At 39.1% G+C, this 18658-nt stretch overlaps 1 protein-coding gene across 1 annotated transcript in view; it reads right to left on the bottom strand.

The window, feature by feature from the left end:
* The window catches only part of LOC143285839 (uncharacterized), a 37207-nt gene extending 20048 nt beyond the window's left edge, over positions 1 to 17159 (bottom strand). Inside the window, exons 1-9 of the mRNA XM_076593274.1 lie at positions 16753 to 17159; positions 15432 to 15493; positions 12732 to 12805; positions 9178 to 9262; positions 8092 to 8183; positions 7417 to 7491; positions 5867 to 6024; positions 4183 to 4347; positions 641 to 784 (exon numbers count right to left, since the gene is read on the bottom strand). Of these exons, the coding sequence (XP_076449389.1) occupies positions 641 to 784; positions 4183 to 4347; positions 5867 to 6024; positions 7417 to 7491; positions 8092 to 8183; positions 9178 to 9262; positions 12732 to 12805; positions 15432 to 15493; positions 16753 to 16821 (924 nt within the window). The 5' untranslated portion in view covers positions 16822 to 17159. The remainder of the gene's footprint in view (positions 1 to 640; positions 785 to 4182; positions 4348 to 5866; positions 6025 to 7416; positions 7492 to 8091; positions 8184 to 9177; positions 9263 to 12731; positions 12806 to 15431; positions 15494 to 16752) is intronic.
* Between the last annotated feature and the right edge of the window lie 1499 nt (positions 17160 to 18658).

Below are 18658 nucleotides of genomic sequence, written 5' to 3'. Positions count from 1 at the left end.
TATAACACTAATACAACAGACAAAGTGAAGAGAGATTAACATGCACAGAAGCTACTGCATGGAAGACAACGCAATTATTTAGCCATTCTCACTGGTTCATTTTATACAAAGGAAATAATAACACAACATCACAAGGCAATGACTTATCTATTCTCCCTATCTCTGTTTTGTTTTTAAATTAACATCAACAACCTCGCACAAATTGACAACATGGCACACTGCAGTCAGTGAACAAGCACATGGTCATGAATACTCCTCCATTAGAATCAAACATCTGAAAAGCTTAAAAGGAATGCAGGAGAGAAAAAAAGAAAAAAACAAATCTAAAAAAATAACACACCAACACACATACAGAAGGATGCTGAAAGAAAACAAAATTACAACACCACATTCACATGCACACACACGCACTCTTTCTGTATCTCCCTCCCTCCCTCTCTCTCTCTTGTTTTCAAGGGCTGGTCAACACAATTTTTTTTTAAATAAAAAGATTTCCCTCACTTTTGGAAACAAAAATCAATCATTCACTCCCACTATCACACACACACACACACACACACAGAGCACCTTAAAGTGACATGACACAACAAACATGCAGACAAAAATACCTACAAACACAGCACCTACACACACACCATACCTGCACAGTGTTCTGTTTGTGCAGGGTGTGGCCTGGAGAGTGTGACTTGGAGGAGGTGCTGGAGCAGCTGTTGATGCTGGCCATGCTGCACACCGATGACTTGCGGGACCCCAAGGAGCTGGGGGAACTGGGCGGCGAGGGGTGCTGTTCACAGTCAACAAAAGACAGGGGTTTTTTCCTACCATGAAAACCCTTCTTTTTTGTTTTACACTTTGTAACCAGAGATGCCAACCCCTTTTTTTCCTGCCAAGAAAACCCTTCTTTTTTGTTTTACACTTTTGTAACCAGAGATGCCAACTCCTGTCAAGTGTTTGCAGGAACAATCAGGAAATTTGGTAGGATATTTTGAATCTGGTGGGAACACCCTGACTTACATCAGCCAACACACCTTGTAGTTTAATCCACTGGGCACAGACACAGTTTGACCAAGACGCAACTTGATTCAGCCATGTTCTCTCTTGTTTGGGCAAACAATTAAGCAAATTGGTCTTCTCAATTGTATTTCAATGTAAACACGCATGTGATTAGCTGAGCATCATCATTTGAAACCAAGGATAGTAGTGACTGCTGTGGCTTCATGATCGATAGGTATAGAGTGTCTGGGAAATATTACTTTTAAATACAATAAAAATGTGAAAATTAATACTTCAATGAAGGTCTACAATCACCAGTGCGTGTGACAAGACAACCACTTCAGTGCCTGGGGAAATACAGTAGAAAGTGGCATTTCAAGTCATAAAACAATATCCAGAATAATAACCATGAAACTGAGAAAATGGTCTGGAGATAAACCACCCTAGATAAACTGTGTGATTTACAAAATTCCTCCTCCACCCCCTTAACCCTTTTACCGCCAGCGAGTTTAGAGTGCTACACTCCCTGGCGTCAGCTGATTTTCAAGAAAGAGCAAGAAATTACGCCTACCAATTTCAAATTACTGTAACTTTTTTGTTTTTGAACCAAATGACTTCCTTTTTTTTCCAGTAAAAGAAATGATGGAATTTTTGTGTTTTGGACCAATAAATGAAGCTCATACAAGTGAAATATTTTTTATTTTTGTGCTAATTATGTTTTGTTTTGTTTTGAATACAAATTTTGCACTTTGACACATTACAGACATAAACAAAGACAGGTACAACACAAACATCACTGCAATGCAGTTGAAAACAAAGTAAGCTCACCAACTGAAGTCTTCAGTACAAATATATTTCCCATGTAATGGTGTAATCCAGAATATAATCCACAGAAAACACACAAAATGAACTTGCGTTTTTGTAGAAAAATGATTTCTGTCACTTCACTTGAAGGTTTCACAGTGTCCTCACTTGAAATATCACTACGATCGGCCTCAGATCCACTCTGTTTACGCATACCCAGATTCAAACACTCGACTGTTGGCCGCCGTTCTTTCTGTTTCTGGACCTTGCCATTGGAATGAACTTCCTTTTTCGCTTCGTCAAGTCTCCACACTCAGCTCTTTCAAGTCTGGCCTTAAAACCCACCTCTTCCCAAATAGCCTCCCTTGCCTGCCCTTCCTTGTCTTTAGTTTCTACAGTATTAGAGTTATGCATGTGTGTGAATGACTGGTGCGAAAGCGCTTTGATTTGTCTCTGCACAAGATCCAGCGCTATATAAATACCATTATTATTATTATTATTATTAATTTATTTTCACTTTACAATTATCTGAAGAAACTGAGATACTACTAAAGTAAAAAAAAAAATAAAAGAATGGTGGAAAAATATGTTACAAATATGTACACAGGTCTGAACTGTTCACTGTTGGAGACCATGAATTTTGGTTGCTGCTGCTTTCCCGTAGTCCTCCACAGTATGACACAGCTCAAAGCACAGAGTGGGACACATTGGCTTCTTGCACATTATGGTTCCAAATGGCAGGTTGAGCAGCCAGTACGTCTGCCAGCAGTCCTCGATTTCAGACTTACAACACAGCCTCATCGCGATCTGAAGTGCTGTGTATGCCTTCATTTCAGGAACAGTGACGTCTTTGGCAGCATTCAGCCTTGAATGCTGAATGAGTTCAGTGATGCCTGACAGCAGCTCCTCTGCATACAGAATAGACTGGTAAGCCATGAGTTGGAATACTGATACTGATACTGGGAAGAAAACCATAAAGAAGTCCACTGGATGGAAGTTGTCAGTGTTGACAAGGAAGGACACCTGAAACACATGAGCAAAAATAAAAGGAAAATACAATCAGTAATAATGATATAACAGCTGATTTATTATCAGCTAATGATACATACTGCAAATTAATGATATTATACTCATAAAAAGTGCACAAATAGCAAAAACAGGAAATTTTCTTCCTAAAATTACATTTATTTAACATACTTACCGTGATCCACTAGTGCAGACTTCGGCAGGGGTGTGATTCCTGTCCTGTGCAACTACCCGCCTATGCAGAGAAAACGAAAGTAGCTATGGCTGATGACCTCACAAAGTAGGTTACTCCCCTTTGCATCCCTGACTTACACAGGCATTGTTTTACACAGTGTATCTCCATAATCTTCACAAGAAAAAAAAAACTGACATGAAATATTTGTGTGGTAAATAAACATATTGCTCTTGCTCTTCAATGTCATGCACTTGTCTGATACAATGCACACATTATTTTAAATGTGCTGCTAGTGAATGAACAGTGCACCTCTGATCTGTCCATATAAAAAATAAGTGCAACCTAATCTTAGTCACACACACTCTCAGTGACATATATGTGCGAGCACACACACACACACACACAACCATACACACACACACACACAGACCTCTCACCTGTTTTCTTAGTAAAATTTGGAAGCCATTCTTCAGGACAGTATGGATCACAGCCACCGAAACAAATCAGGGCTTGGCACAGCTGTTCTACCATGCCCCCTCCCTCCTGGTTGTTGGCATGTAGTTGAGCTTGACCCACGGCCATGCTGTGCTGTTTGTCTCTGACGTGACACAAAAGCTGCCACTTGAGCAGCACACTCTTCCACTTCACTATCACGGTCACTCACAGCTGCCGATGTGGTGGCCGTAGCAGGAACACGTGCTCCACTAGTCTGGCCACGCCCCGTATGCTCGTGACTTGGTGCTTGGCTCGGTGCTCAGTCACCATCGCTATCACCCTCCCCCTCAGACAATGAAACTCCATCATCATACGGCAATTCTTCGCCCGAATCTTCATTTTGCTGGTCTGGCTGCAGTCTCAGTTGCTCAATAACTTGCTCAGTTGTGAAGTGGTGTTGTCTGCTCGTCGATGCAGCCATTTTGGAAAATGAAAAGATCGAAACTGCGGATAAAACTATAATAAATTCACTCAAAAACTTGCAGAAGTACTGAAAAGATGGCGTCGATCGATAGAAGGGGATTCCCCTGGTCACATGCACAAAATATGGCCTTTCAAACCTCCCCAAATAAAAGTGGTAGGTTTGTGAATGACCTACCCTGATCAGGTCACCTTTTGGCGACATTGGTTGTCTCGCAAGTGGGTGCCGAAAAGGCGACAACGGCAGCCAAAGTGTTAATAGCTGTTACCTGCTTCCCTTGCAGACCAAAGGCGGACAGGTCCATGCCCTTGAGGTCTGTGATGACCTGTTCGCTAGAGTCGGGCAGGGAGTGGGGGTCGGAAGCCTGCAGACACAGGCTGTGCATGATCTCCTGCAGATGTGTCACCTCCGTCAGCAGATGAACTTCGTGATCCTGAACAAACGAACAGAAAAAAAAAATTTATATCTCCAATACAGAAATTATTGACACTTCTGCTTCGTGATCCTGAACAAACAAAATTTTTTTTAATCTGATGTCTCTAATAGAGCAATTATTGACACCTTTGCCGACCAAAATGCGGCACACAGATAATCATTTCAATACATATACATGATTTTTTCTATAAAGCACAGACTCTACCCCCCTACCCCCCCCCCCAAAAAAAAATTCAATAGAGAAATCATTGACACCTTTGCTAATACTGCACACAGATGATTTTTTTAATACAGGATTTCTCTGAAAAGCACAGGCACTACAATTTTTTTTTTAAAATGAATATTCAAATGTGTGCTGAAATTAATGAATGAATGCAGACTTGTTGAAATGACTTTGGAGTGGACAGACAGTAAATCAATGAGAAGAACAAGGATACTTTATTATCTCCATAGCAAACAACATTTGTACAAACTTGTATGTGACCAGTACTTGTAATGCTGAAAAGTTTACCACCAAGGTCCAGTTTTAACCAAAGTCTTAACGCAAACAAAGTGAGGGGGGGAAATTTGCCACAACATCAATACAGATATTCATAAAATACAAAAATAATCACATGTATATGAAGGACAGCATACTTTCAAGCTCAACATGCACAATTTTGGAATAATTACAAACGCATGACTTTTTTTCTGCCCCTACACCCACCCTCCACACAAACCCCTCTCCTAAAAAAAATATTCAAAAAGATACCCCACTCCCACCCCCCCAAAAAAATAACATTTACAAATTCCATCGATGAAAAAGCAGGGTGCTTGAGAGCCAATGTTTGCCAAATGAACACCTTCAGAACAACACAGGTGTGTGTGCTCATTAACACAGAACTGAGTACGTGCAACAGGAGGCAACTCACATCAACTGATCAAATTGCTACTTTCAAAACTGAGAAAAAGGTTACTTCCCTTGTCATGTTGAACTGTTTTCCCCGAAAGTGAAACACTCTCATTATAAGCACATTCTTATTCTAAAGACATCTGGAAAACAAAAAAAAGAAAATAAAAGATGCGCGTTACAAGAAACTGAAAGTGCAAGACTTCTAACCTTACGAACAAAACAAACTGTGCTGTCCAACCACAAATTTTAGCTTCGACAAACAAGAAACTCAAGTCAGTCGCATTCAGTGTATTAGATAAAAACAAAATGCAGGATCGTCAAAAAAAAACCCACAAAAATAAAATAATGCATAATCTTGCTTAAGCAGTACAGACACCCACAACAGACATTTGACATTGTTGCATATTGTACACATATCAGCACAGCCCAACTAAATAAATTTGTACATTAATATCAAACACAAAACCCTGTCACACACACAAAAAAAAACAAATAAATAAATAACAGCCAGAATCATGTCATTCACACCAACAAAATCTACACGACGATGCAGGGAAGAAACAACCAAAACTACACAATGATGGAGGGAACAAACGCTCCAAGCAGTCCTCCCCCTGCCACTCACCACGAAGGGCTTAATGCAGCTGATGAAGACGCAGAAGCGTTCCCTCTCCTCGATGAGCGCCGTGCGCACACTCGTCTTCTCCGCCTCCTCCAGCAGAAGGTATTTGTCGTTCACCTCCTGCATGGCGCTCTCCAGTTTCGTCTGCATCTCGTTCTTTCCTGGACAGCAACACGATATGATGAAATTTTCAGTTTTGATTTTCAAGGAGACATCACAGTGCATGGACTGATCCATATATCATGCTACATTACATCTGCTTGAAAAAAAATTACAAATAGGAGGGTGGTGGTGGTGTGTGGGGGAGGGGCTTTCAAATACAAACATTTCGTAGATGTATAATGATACCTACAGATAACTCAATTCCATGAGACATAGTGATGAAATATGTAATAATGCCATGAATTCTTTAGTTATATTGAACTTCCTTTTTGAAATGCTTTCTCCTCCTAAAAGGCAGTACAGTATGATTCTACATATATTATTTACTGCTATGATGAACTGATTCAATTTTCACCATTATGCAAATGTTCTCAGTCTGAAAATCATGCTGTTTAATAAAAGCGAAAGACAATATTTAAGCAATCCAACCTCTCCTAATTTATATAATCAATATTTTTTATTTACAAAGGTTCAGAATTTTCCTGTTCAAATGTTGCTTAAAAAAGACAAAAAGAAAGAGAAAAAATAGAAAATGATCATGACAATAAAGTCTTACATAAATGATTTGAAAACAAAATCCTCCCAATCCTCCCGCCAACCCCAAAAAACAGTATTTGTTACAGGTGAGCTGTGACGTTCTTTTGCTCATAACCTTTAGGTCATACTGAAACTAGGGAAAGAGCTTCTTCAGAAGTTATCACAACCATACTGAAACTAGGGAAAGAGCTTCTTCAGAAGTTATCACAACCATACTGAAACTAGGGAAAGAGCTTCTTCAGAAGTTATCACAACAAAGGCTTGACCTTTTAAATGCTCAATGCCTATGGCATGCAACAAAGGCTCCACATACATTACACAACTAGATGCACACCACATACCACCTGTACAGTACCTAACCACCACCAAAGGCTAGCAGTGGGTTAAAAAAAACGTGGGTAACATGACTGCTTTCAAGTTCAATGACTGCAACGATCTGGTCATTAAACCAAATGATTTGTTTTCATCCAACCAACGCTTGACAGTAACTTACCTAAATCTGCGAAGGAACATAAAGAACTTAAGAAAATAATAATAATAAAAATAATCAAAATGAAATATACCTTGATCGAAAAATCAAAGATAAGGAAAAAGGAATGCTGCTTCAGTCAAAGTCAATAAAGATCTGTCTGCCAAACTCATATTCACTGAAGAGACAAGAGGCAGAGAGATTAATTAATATAACAAACTGGACACACTGAGACACCAATGTACTGAGCATAAAAAAAATGCACAAAACAAGTATGACATTCTGTCTGCTCACAGTTTACAATCAGCATCATCAACAGTACATGCGACCCATTTTGATTCCATCACAGAAAAAAATAAAAGGTTCGCAACTTTACCAAGGATACCTTTGCTGACTTTCTTCTGCAATCTCATGGTGTCGGATGAAGCTTTCTTAATTTCTTGCTTGGCCTTTTTATATTCTGTAAAACAGCACATAAACCACAAATCAAAATCCAATCTGCCTGCATTATGAGTTGGCAAGGAACATGCCACACATGCCGTATCTACCAAACTGCAAAGAAGGCAATTTTTTTTTTTTTTTTTTTAATAATAAGTAACAGATGGTAACTAGTAATAGTATACACAAGGATTTCAAAAGATTGACTGGATCTTTCTAGTGCAGAAGAAAAACTGAAATTTGATAAAACTAATTCTTCTTCCTGTACAATATTTTACTCCCTCCCACCCTCCCCTCTTCCCCATCCCTACTTTAACTCAGCCATCCACAGTATGAGTCTCTTTCTCTCTAAATCACTGCGTCCCCACCCTCTCCCAAACAACTGGCTCTGAACTATCTGGACCAAAACTAAGCCAAATCCTTTCCTATCCACTCTTTTCCAACATTAACTTAACACTTTCCCATAGTTCGAGTGGCATATTTCCTGTTTACAACACAACACTGCACAAATCCCTGCCATTCTATGGCTGCTCATTCATGTTTACACATAATACTCTAAAACTCAATGACTTGTCAACTATGCCCCCAAAAGTCAGAAGTGGACAAGGAACAAGTTGGCTACCCTTGGAATGATCTTTGTCAAGCTGAGCTACAGCCTTCTTCCAGTCTTCCAGCCGCTCTTGCAAAGGTGCCACAATGCTGTCCAAGACTGAGCTGAAAAAATAAACAAACAAACTTTGCTGAAATGTTTTTGTTTTACAATTACAGTGAGAAATGCAATTCTTTCCCAACAAAGAAAAGGTTCTAAGTACATAACTCACAAATATAGCAATGAAAAAACATCTAACTTTCAACAGGAATATCAGTATATATAGTATGGATGCAATTTGACCTGGCACATATCTCAGTAGAAGCCATGGCAGTGGAATAATACAGAGAACAAGTTATGTGGGAAGGAATGAACACAAAACAAATAAGACTTGAGATCTGCAAAATATTCTTTTTTGTCTTTGGATGACTGCGTTTGTGGGATGTAACTCCATAATAATCGAACACTGACATGGCTTATGAAGTCTTTCAATTTTTGGTTGTTTTTTTAACATGCAGACTTTACCTTTTACATAGATATATAAATACACACAAGGGGTATCAAGACTCTAGTACAATAGTAGGTCAACCTGTATGTTGACCTGGGATACTGAAAAGACCCCAACCTTTAATCCAATAGGCACTGATACCAGGCTTGAACCAAGAACCTCAAATTGTGTCCAATGTTTTGAGTCATTTGACCATTCAGTTTGACCATTCAGCTATTGTACAAGCCTACTTTTGACAAGGTATCCTAAACAAAACATTTATTTATAGGAAGGGCAGCTACTGAAGTCCTAAGACATGCCAAGTCACAATGTTATGTGAAAACTTTCAAGTATATTTCAAGAGATTCCTCTGTCCCCTCCCCTACTCTCTACACCCCCTTGTAAATGCATGCAGGAAACTATATGTACACAAACACACAGTTCAAGCAACTTTTCATTAGATATGGAGAAGAGTATATATGGATCACTTCACACATTGTGGATGCTCCTTGAAACAAACTCAAGCAGCACAACATGTACATAATATTTGTAATACTTCAGTTTATTTATTCTGATGATTATCAATGAAACCAAACTTGTGGTCAATGACTGAGAACACACCACACACTTACTTAGTAAGGGCTTTCAGACAAGTTTCGATGCTTCTGTGCCTCATACACAGACGAGTCAGTGCGGAACCCATCTCCTTTGTGGCACCTGGTCACATACAGAATACATTCGCCGTTCGGTAAAATGTTACCTTACCCAATGGAATGAAGGTTCTGCATAACTGAACATGATGAAGTCAACCAATTCAATTTTACATTCATCCTACTGACAGCCCAATTATTGACAAGAACCAAGTCTAGGCTGAACACACAGGTAAAACGTGTGTGTGTGTGTGTGTGTGTATATATATATAACTATGTGTATATATATATATATATATATATATATATATATACATACAACAACAATAAAAGAAATCAGTAACAGACTTAATTAAAATGGGAGGGGGGGGGGGGGATGACAAAACTGACAAAATACTTAAAAAAAAGATTAGGAACCATTCACTTCAATCAAAATCATAATCAAGTAAAATGAAATGCACAAATTTTACTTCCTTCAAGGCCTACAGACCTGTACAAAAACTGGCATAAATACAAGAGTGTTCATGGTGATTTGACAAAAATCATACACATACATAACTGTATATGTGCGCTGACAGGCTGACACGCAGAAGACTGCACACACACAGAGACACACATATATATGCACACTCACAAGCACATACTTGTGTACGCCCCCTGCCCCTCCACACACAAAAACCTACATCATAATCTAGATCAATGTTTGTGCTCTATCTCTGTGTGTGTGTGTGTGTGTGTGTGTGTGTGTGTGTGTGTGTGTGTGTGTGTCACACACGCACACACACACACACTCATACACATGCACATACACACAAACTGCATAAAATACAATCTCGGTTACATTCTGCTCTGAACTCTTCTCTACATCACCATCTTCACCTACTCATGGATCTTTCAAATTTCAATATCATTTGTTACTTTGGAACCTAATTTCACAAATAATATATATTTACATAATTAAAGCTGCTGATCCTGAATGCTATTTCAGGGCAATAAGCAATAAAGAAAATTAAAACTCAAACCACACTGAAAACTGTATGATGTGCCACTTGCAAGCAAAGTGCTCCAAGTTCAAGTAAACCAACACGAGCTTAAATCACCTCTAGTTTGAAGTGAAGATAAGATTATACTGAACATTATGACCTCTCTTAAAAATCCATGAACTCTAAGCAAACTCTGAAAATGTGTGCAAGGACTGAGGGACTGAGGCAGTGTATGGATAGCAATGTGAGCTATGTGTGCTTGTGCGAGCGTGCACGCGCACGTGTGTGTGTGAGAGAGAGGGATTTGTCTGCCTGTGAAGATCTGTACTCATGTATTTTTGTCAATCCATGCAATGCAAACAAATTTATACATGATATAATCATGACATGTGCATGAAGGCTGGGTAAGTGTGAATGTATGCATCCTTCACCAATTTGCAGTGTGAGTTTACTACTTTTGAAAAATCTGTGTTGCACAGAGGTTGCAAATTTCCAACCCATGGACATGTTCCAATGCTATGTTAACCAATTACTACATGATATGGCAAAAACACTTATAAATTTCAATTACAGTCGTCCTTGTCAGCTTCCTTTCTCTTCTCATGACAGCACGAAATATTTTTCCATCCATCTCTCTGAGTCACTCTGTGTTATTCCATTGTATGTGTGTGTACAATGTGTGTCCCCCTATGACCTCTTCTCCCCCACACCACCATGTTTGCATTGTGTATAGATCTATCTTGCCACTCATCCCCTCTCCCTTCTAACAATCGCAATGACTAATGAGGCAAACAAGGCCACTGAAAAGCTTCTTGAGCAGTCCATGACTATTCCAGACAGCAGATATATCTGTGGAGCAACTTTGGGCTTCTGGCAGGGCAAACCACTCCAAATCAATGTACCAGTGGGTACAAGGGCCTGAAGATAATACAATATGATCGGTCACATTTCACAAAGACGCACTCTGTACTATCTAATGCTACTTGTTCCCTAGAGTGGGCACTCTCAACTGCTTCCTTCCTTCCTGGCTGAGCAGCTGGCCTCAGATGATTGGGTTCAGCGGCAGGACCTGCTAGCGTTTGCCCACATCAAGCCCGGTGGCTGCCAGCAGCAGGCAAATTTGTCTGCGCAACTGAGGCGCCACATCTATAATTCTGTCTGACATGACAGTCAAACTGTTCTGGCAAATTCACTGATTTGAACACTGGTTTTAACGCTTTTCGAATTTTGACGGTCTTTCTACATAGATATAGAATTTGAGGACAGTAACTTGAGTAAGACTTGATAAAATGACAAAAATGTCCATGTCCAAAGTTAAATTCTACCATAAAATATTCAAAACAGTTGATGGTTTTCTCTCTTTTTTTTTTATTTCTTTTAGTTTTAGTTAAAAAAAAATGGCCAGGTCATTGTCAACAACAACTACAAAAATCACCACAGCACACAAACCATTAAATTATACTTGCAGAGAGAGGGCCTATAAATTCATAATTAATCATTTAATGGCACCTCAAATTAAATGAAAAGAACTATAAAGTAGCTTCCCACACAAACCATTAAATCATACTTGCAGTAAGAGGACTATAAATCTAAAATTAATGGCACCTCAAATCAAATGGAAAGCTTATAGTTCTATAATCTAGTAGTAGTTTAAAGTATCCTCCTCTCAATCAAGCCCCCATCCAACCAATCAACCAACCAAAACTAACCTTACATTATATAACCAAAGACCCTACATATGGATTTTTTTTATAATGCCAACTGGCAGGTTCAACAGATAAGTATTTACATTTTTTCTTATAAGCTGACAAGCTGTAAAATGACTAAATAAAACAAATATCACGAAACATTTTATCTAAATAAGAGCATCTCTGTGTATAAATGGACAGGGAGGGAAGGGGAGAGAGCTGAAGGGTGAGAGATTCAACGTAAACAGTATTTCAGCACATCAATCTTCACATGATTTACAAAAATCATGCCCCCCACTGCATTCACTCAGGTTTCAACCACCAACCACCCACATCAACATGCAATACTCCATGATGACTGAAAGCAAGACTCGTGGCAGTCCACAAGTGGCAAGCCCCTCGTAAAGTTCAGGCTCGCTGGCATTACAGAAGATAACTTTTGACACAGAGCCCAGGTCAGCGACCCTATTCAGTCACCTTATTATTGTGTGTGGCAAGCCACCAAGGCCCTTGACACAGGAACAGAGTGCACGCTGCCTGTATCCTGTTTTCTCCAGGATAGCTGCTCTCCTTGGGGACAGCTTGACACCAGTGTATTACTATTAACTATTATAGTTTATTCTAAATAAAAATAAAATATTATTAATCAACATTCTATGTTTACTCCAGTCAAGTGCAGAGCTTACAAAGTAATCAAAAATATCAGGCCACCACAAATTCCATGAACCATCTAGTTGCATAACAAATTAACAATACATAAAACCAGACCCTAAAAAAATGTATGTTGTTATAATTATTTTTTTAATCCAAGCTGCAGCTGCCGAATTACACTACAAATAATAAATTTACTTCAAACTTAAGTTACCTCTGGAGTTTGTAGCCATGTCTGCTACTTTCTGGAACGCTTCCAGAAAGGAACTGGCTGCCACCAAAGTAGTCCTGTAACATAAAATAAAATACCATCAGATATAATTCAAACTCAAACTAATGAACAAACTGAACAAGTTGTAACAAATTCACAACATTGCCACAATAGGTTTGTACAAGTTACTGAAGTATGTTATTGCAAATGGGAAATGGGTGGTTGTTGTTTTTTTTGTTTTTTTGTTTGTTTTTTTACCATGAACAAAAATGGCAAAATAAATAAACCACAACAAAGTAAATAATTGATACCTTTGCCTTAAAAAAGTTGAAAAGTAAACAAAAAGGCAATTATCTTACAGAGTCAAGAATGCCTTTCCATTTAAAAAGTTTATTAACTTAACATGTATATATATACATACATATAATTCTGTTAATCAAATTTCTCTCTCTCTTAAAATCATTCCATTACTGTGACAATACAGTGAAGTATGCACCTCGTTTGTGGTCTGCAACTCCATAAATGTTATGACCTTTTTCATCCAAAATTTGTGTGTGTGTGTGTGTGTGTGTGTGTGTGTGTGTGTGTGTGTGTGTGTGTGTGTGCGGGGGTGGGGGTGTGGGGGGGTCTGTGTGTGTGTGTGTACATATATATATATGTATGTGTTCTCACCCTCATAATTTAGTTTTATTTACCATACAGGATAATTCAGTATAAATTTGTTTTGAGAGCTTGAACCCCTGGCAAATGTCTGTGTTTATCAAACTCTTGCCAAAGTATGGAGGAGGAAACAAAAACACCACCACCTTAACGAAGTCAAAAAAGAAACACATGCTGACAGAGTGACGGACAAAGACACAGATACACATGTGCACAGACACACACACGCACTTCTAGAAGGAGTGTACCACATTCTTTGGGGGATCAGTCCCCCAGCATAATGGCAAGAGTGTTAACTTTTGCATATTTTGCACTAATTCTTAATCTGAAAAAAGAATTACCTTCAGCTCTCAACCCCTTTCTGAGTACCTGTCCATTTCATCAGAACTGATCTCTTAATCTTTGCCTTCCACAGTTTTCAAACTGCTGTGTGTGTGTGTGTGTGTGTGTGTGTGTGTGTGTGTGTGTGCATGTGTCTGCATGTGTGTGTGTGTGCGTGTGTGTGTGCATGTGTGTGCATGTGTGTGCGTGTGTGTGTGCATGTGTGTGCGTTTGTGTACATGTATGTGCGTATGTGTGCTGTGTGGCATGTGTGTACATGTACGGTGTGTGTGTGTGTGTGTTGGCATACATGTACAGCAGTGTATGCATGAAACATGTAATTTGCCTGCCAGCACTGTGTTGGATGCTCTTTCGAGCAGCCCCACTAGTCACCACCACTGACCATACGCCATGTTTTGCTTAAGCAGCTTCAGATCACTGCCTATGGTCAGAAAGGTTCCTGCATTCATTACAGGTCACTGACCCAAGTTCTGTCATTATTTATAAACACTAAAATAGTACAAGTCAGTTACTGAGTTAGAACACAGACTTTCCCCCCTGTACAGGAATCAAGGAGACATCCAACAGTATTTTAGCCTTCTCTGAAAACTATTTTGTTTCCCATATAATTTATATATCCAAGTCAACAAACGAGATAAATTGTCAAAATTAGTCAGTGTCACATTAAAACTGGCCCCAAACATTATGAATGATCACATTCACATGGTTATGCCTTATGGGCACACATACAATATCTTCCTCACATTTGTCAGAAAGCTCTGTATGATGATTTTGTGATTTTGAACTTATTAATACATAACTCATTCAAAAACCATTAAATTACATCTACACTGAGTTTCATTTAACTTTTAGTTTTAAGCCCCCATCCCTCCCACAACTCCCCATCCTACAAATGCAAAAATTTACAACAACAAAAAAAAGAAGAATGTTTGAAATAATTCACTTGGTGAGTTGGAAAGCAGAAAGTGGGCATTCACCTAGACAAGACACTAAAGATAAAGAAATAAGAGAAAAAGGGAGATTCATAATCACAAGCTCATGAATCCAGTCGATAAAATATATATATAAATATATTTTTCTTCTTCTTAAAGTTCTTTGAAAACGAGTGTAATTTATCCATAAAAATGAAAGTGACAGTAATGTGCAATAAGTGTATAGTGAAGGCATACACATCTGATTGTCACTGCCCGATTATGGCTATTTTAGTATAAATTACTAAAATATCCTTTGGCATCTGACACTCTAAACACTGGTTCAAGTTTCTTGAAACTTAAACCTGGGTAGAGATCACTTCTTCAGTGTAATGTGATTCCTACCATTACAATAGTCACTGAAATAGCTTATACATGCCTTTTCTGAATCCACTGTGATACATATATACATATATATACATACATATATACATATATATATATATATATATATATATCACACACATATATATATCACAATGTTATTAACCATTTAATAATTTATTCCATCTAATCAACAGAAAAGCACAGGGGAAGAAATGTGGATATTACTCAGTTTACAATTAATTTGCGCAAGTTAACAATTTACAAACAAATCATCTATCACTTTGTAAAAATTTATCAATCAATACATTACACATGGGTTTGTAAAGTGTATATCACTATATGGGCACACATGTCATTCGTGCATACTTCACAGTGTCAGTAACTGAGTGTGCAGTTTTCTTACTTGAGACACTGATGGAGCTTTGTAGCTTTGTAAGTAAAATCCTCCCATATTGGTGAGCTATTCTGCAAACAAAACAGACAAATCATACATTAGTTAGGACAAGCCTTACACAATGTGCACTTTACTTTTCCATATCACCAAAAAATGAAATATTAAAAAAAACCAGGACTTTAGAACTAATAGAAGGCTAAAAATACTAAAACTAGTAAACGGAAAGCAAAAATAACATACACAAAAATAATAATTTCCATATAAAAATTCACAAAACTATTTTTAAAACTTAAAGTCCATTTTCTGCAAGCAATAAAGCAGGACAATGCATTTAGCCCTCAAAAGTCAAAAGGAAAAAATAGTATTTAAACAAATCATTACTAATTATAATTTATATCATAACCAATCACGGTCATGTTATAAATTGACATTTACACTTCATAGCTGAAGCAGAATGAGAAGAATGTAAGTATTATTATGAAGGGGGGGGGAGGGGGGAGGGGGAAGTGGGGAGGAGAAAAGACAGTTCTAAGACATGAAATGAAATTTATACATGAGCAGATAATGATCAAGTAATAAGAAAAAGCATGCAGATGTTTAAAAAGTCTTATCATAATTGTGTGTAGGCATGAATGCATCTTGTGTATGTGGAGAATAGGTGATACCAGATTTATCATATGGCAGTCATGTATTATGCATTAAACTGGAGGAATCTTTCCACCAGTAAAAACTGGGAAACGACAATGCAGTGTCAATTAGTGACATCTATAAAGTATCAAGCTATATTTAGTGTTAGTCCCTTGCTAAATTCTTAAAATCATGTCAATGTTTGACAAAAGTATCAACTGTAAATTCAACTCAGTTACAAATCTGGAACAGGGATACTTTAGAAAGCTATGAAAATACGGCATTTAAGTATGCCTACTGGTGTGGTTAGGAAAAAACAGATACATGTAAACTATACTGTCAGTTCCTTCCTCTTTTTTGTTGAAAAATATCAAACATTTCATAATATGAGGAAGGGTTATTATTCAGGCAGACTGGTCTCTGCTGCCCTTCCTTTCATTTAAAAGCAACGTAAATTTTATATATAGAATCTTGTTCATCTGCCAACGAGTTCGAACTTCTTCATAAATGTGCTAAAAAGCATTTCCGTGTACGCATGAGACATCCGTAAATGCGCGCGTGCACACACACGCACACTCATGTCATCTACGAGTGCACACGAGCAGTAGCACTTGTTGACATAACGATAACAAAAGACCAATCCAGAAGCCGTCACACTCGATCGGTCCATGCAAAATGAAGTGAGAGATTTGGAGTTGCTCACCCGTAAATCGTTGATAATTGTTTGAAACAGGTTTCCTAAAGCACTACAGTCCTTCTCAACACTCTCCATCTTTTACAAAACTCCCAACGCCGGTTATGTTTGATACAATTCCAATTTGTCACTGCCAGTCAACTTGCAATCTGACCGAATCGTCGCTTCGTAGCAGACGGCCCAAAGAAGCACAATGATTGCTCCCCAGATGAAAACAACTCACAGCAAGAAATAAAAACATTTCTGAATGAAAAACAAGCCACTTTAAGTTCCGAAGCTGACATAACTTTTGGAGACACTGGTAGATAAATCCATCTGACGTGTTTAAAGGGAACTCCGGAACATAATGAGACACTACGAAGGACAAATTGTGCACACAGTTCACGGACAAGATCCCTCAGTGCCACAGGAAGAATGATGGCGCCGCTGGCACTCCTTATCTCACGTGACAGTTTCGTCCCGGCTGATTGGATTGTGTTCTGGGGGCCACGGAACATGCGTGTTTGTTTATTTTGGCACTGGGCTGATTCGAACCAAGCTTGTGTGTGTGTGTGTGTGTGTGTGTGTGTGTTAAAAGAATTAAATTCCGTCATATGCTGTTCCTTGTTGAATTAATTTCCGTGGTGGCAGCCCGATGATCTAAAAATAAAATCAAAAATAAGAAGAAGAAGAAGAAAATCTAGGTCTCTTATTCTTCCTTCTCATGCATGGAGACAAAAGTCATGGAAAGATTAGTGGATCGCATGAAGTTTATCAGAACGAAATGTTTCAAAAATGGATGAATATATATATATATATATATATATATATATATATATATATATATATATATATATATATATATATATATATGTGCGTGTGTGTGTGTGTGTGTGTGTGTGTGTGATGGAGTCTCCCGTCGGTCCGACGGATGAGTAGGCAGGCAGGCTTATCTGTCGGTGTGAGTCCTCATATGGGAGAAGAGGTCGATTCTGGATGCGCACTGAGCACTTTCCACAGGTGTTGCAAGGGAAAATGTCTCCAGAAGTTGAGCCCTGCTTCCTCAGTCGCTCACGCTTCTCCTTAATGGTCAGCATTCTCTTGTTTTCCAACGTCTTTATGCCACTAGAGCACAGCATCCTCCAGCGACAGCGGTCAAGGGCATCAGTTTCCCAGGAAGCGATGTCTATGTCACAGGCTTTGAGGTTTGTCTTCAAGGTGTCCTTGAAGTGCTTGCCGGGTCTTCCAAGTTCACGGTGGCCTTCCTTCAGCTGGCCATACAAAAGCATCTTAGGGATCCTGCTGTCTGTCATGCGGACAACGTGTCCTGTCCAGCGTAGCTGGCACTGGATCAGCAGGCTTTCGATGCTGGGCAGGCCGCTCCTCTCTAGGACCTGGAGGTTGGAGACCCTGTCTTGCCACTTTATGCCGAGGATCTTTCGTAGGCATATCTGGTGAAACTGCTCAAGTTGTTGAATGTGACGGCGACTATACGTTGTCCATGTTTCACAGCAGTACAACAAGGTGGTCCGTCAACACAACAGCTATGTAGGTTTTCATCTTGGTGCTGAGCCTGATGCCTTTGTTGTTCCACAGCCTGTTGTTGAGTCTGCCAAAGGCGGAGCTGGTCCTGGCGATGCGCAGCGTCACTTCTGCATCAAGGGCTCCGTTGCTGCATAGGGTGCTGCCGGCCCAGGTAGCAAAACTTGTCGACTGATTTGATATCTGTGTCATTGATCTTGGTTGCTGGTGGGGGGGAGGCACTGGCATTCTGTGAGCTAGCCGGTGGGTACATGGACTCGGTCTTGCTGAGGCTGATGAACTTTTGCTAACACACGGAGTCGGTCACTCATGTGCACTCCATTCAACCGTTCCGTACGTCTCCCTCCGTGTGTGTGTGTGTGTGTGTGTGTGTGTGTGTGTGTGTGTGTGTGTG

The sequence above is a fragment of the Babylonia areolata genome, chromosome 9 (genome assembly GCF_041734735.1).
Source record: "Babylonia areolata isolate BAREFJ2019XMU chromosome 9, ASM4173473v1, whole genome shotgun sequence".
Lineage (NCBI taxonomy): Eukaryota > Metazoa > Mollusca > Gastropoda > Neogastropoda > Buccinidae > Babylonia > Babylonia areolata.
The sequence above is the reverse complement of the archived record's forward strand: the minus strand, read 5'-3'. Positions and strand labels throughout refer to the sequence as shown.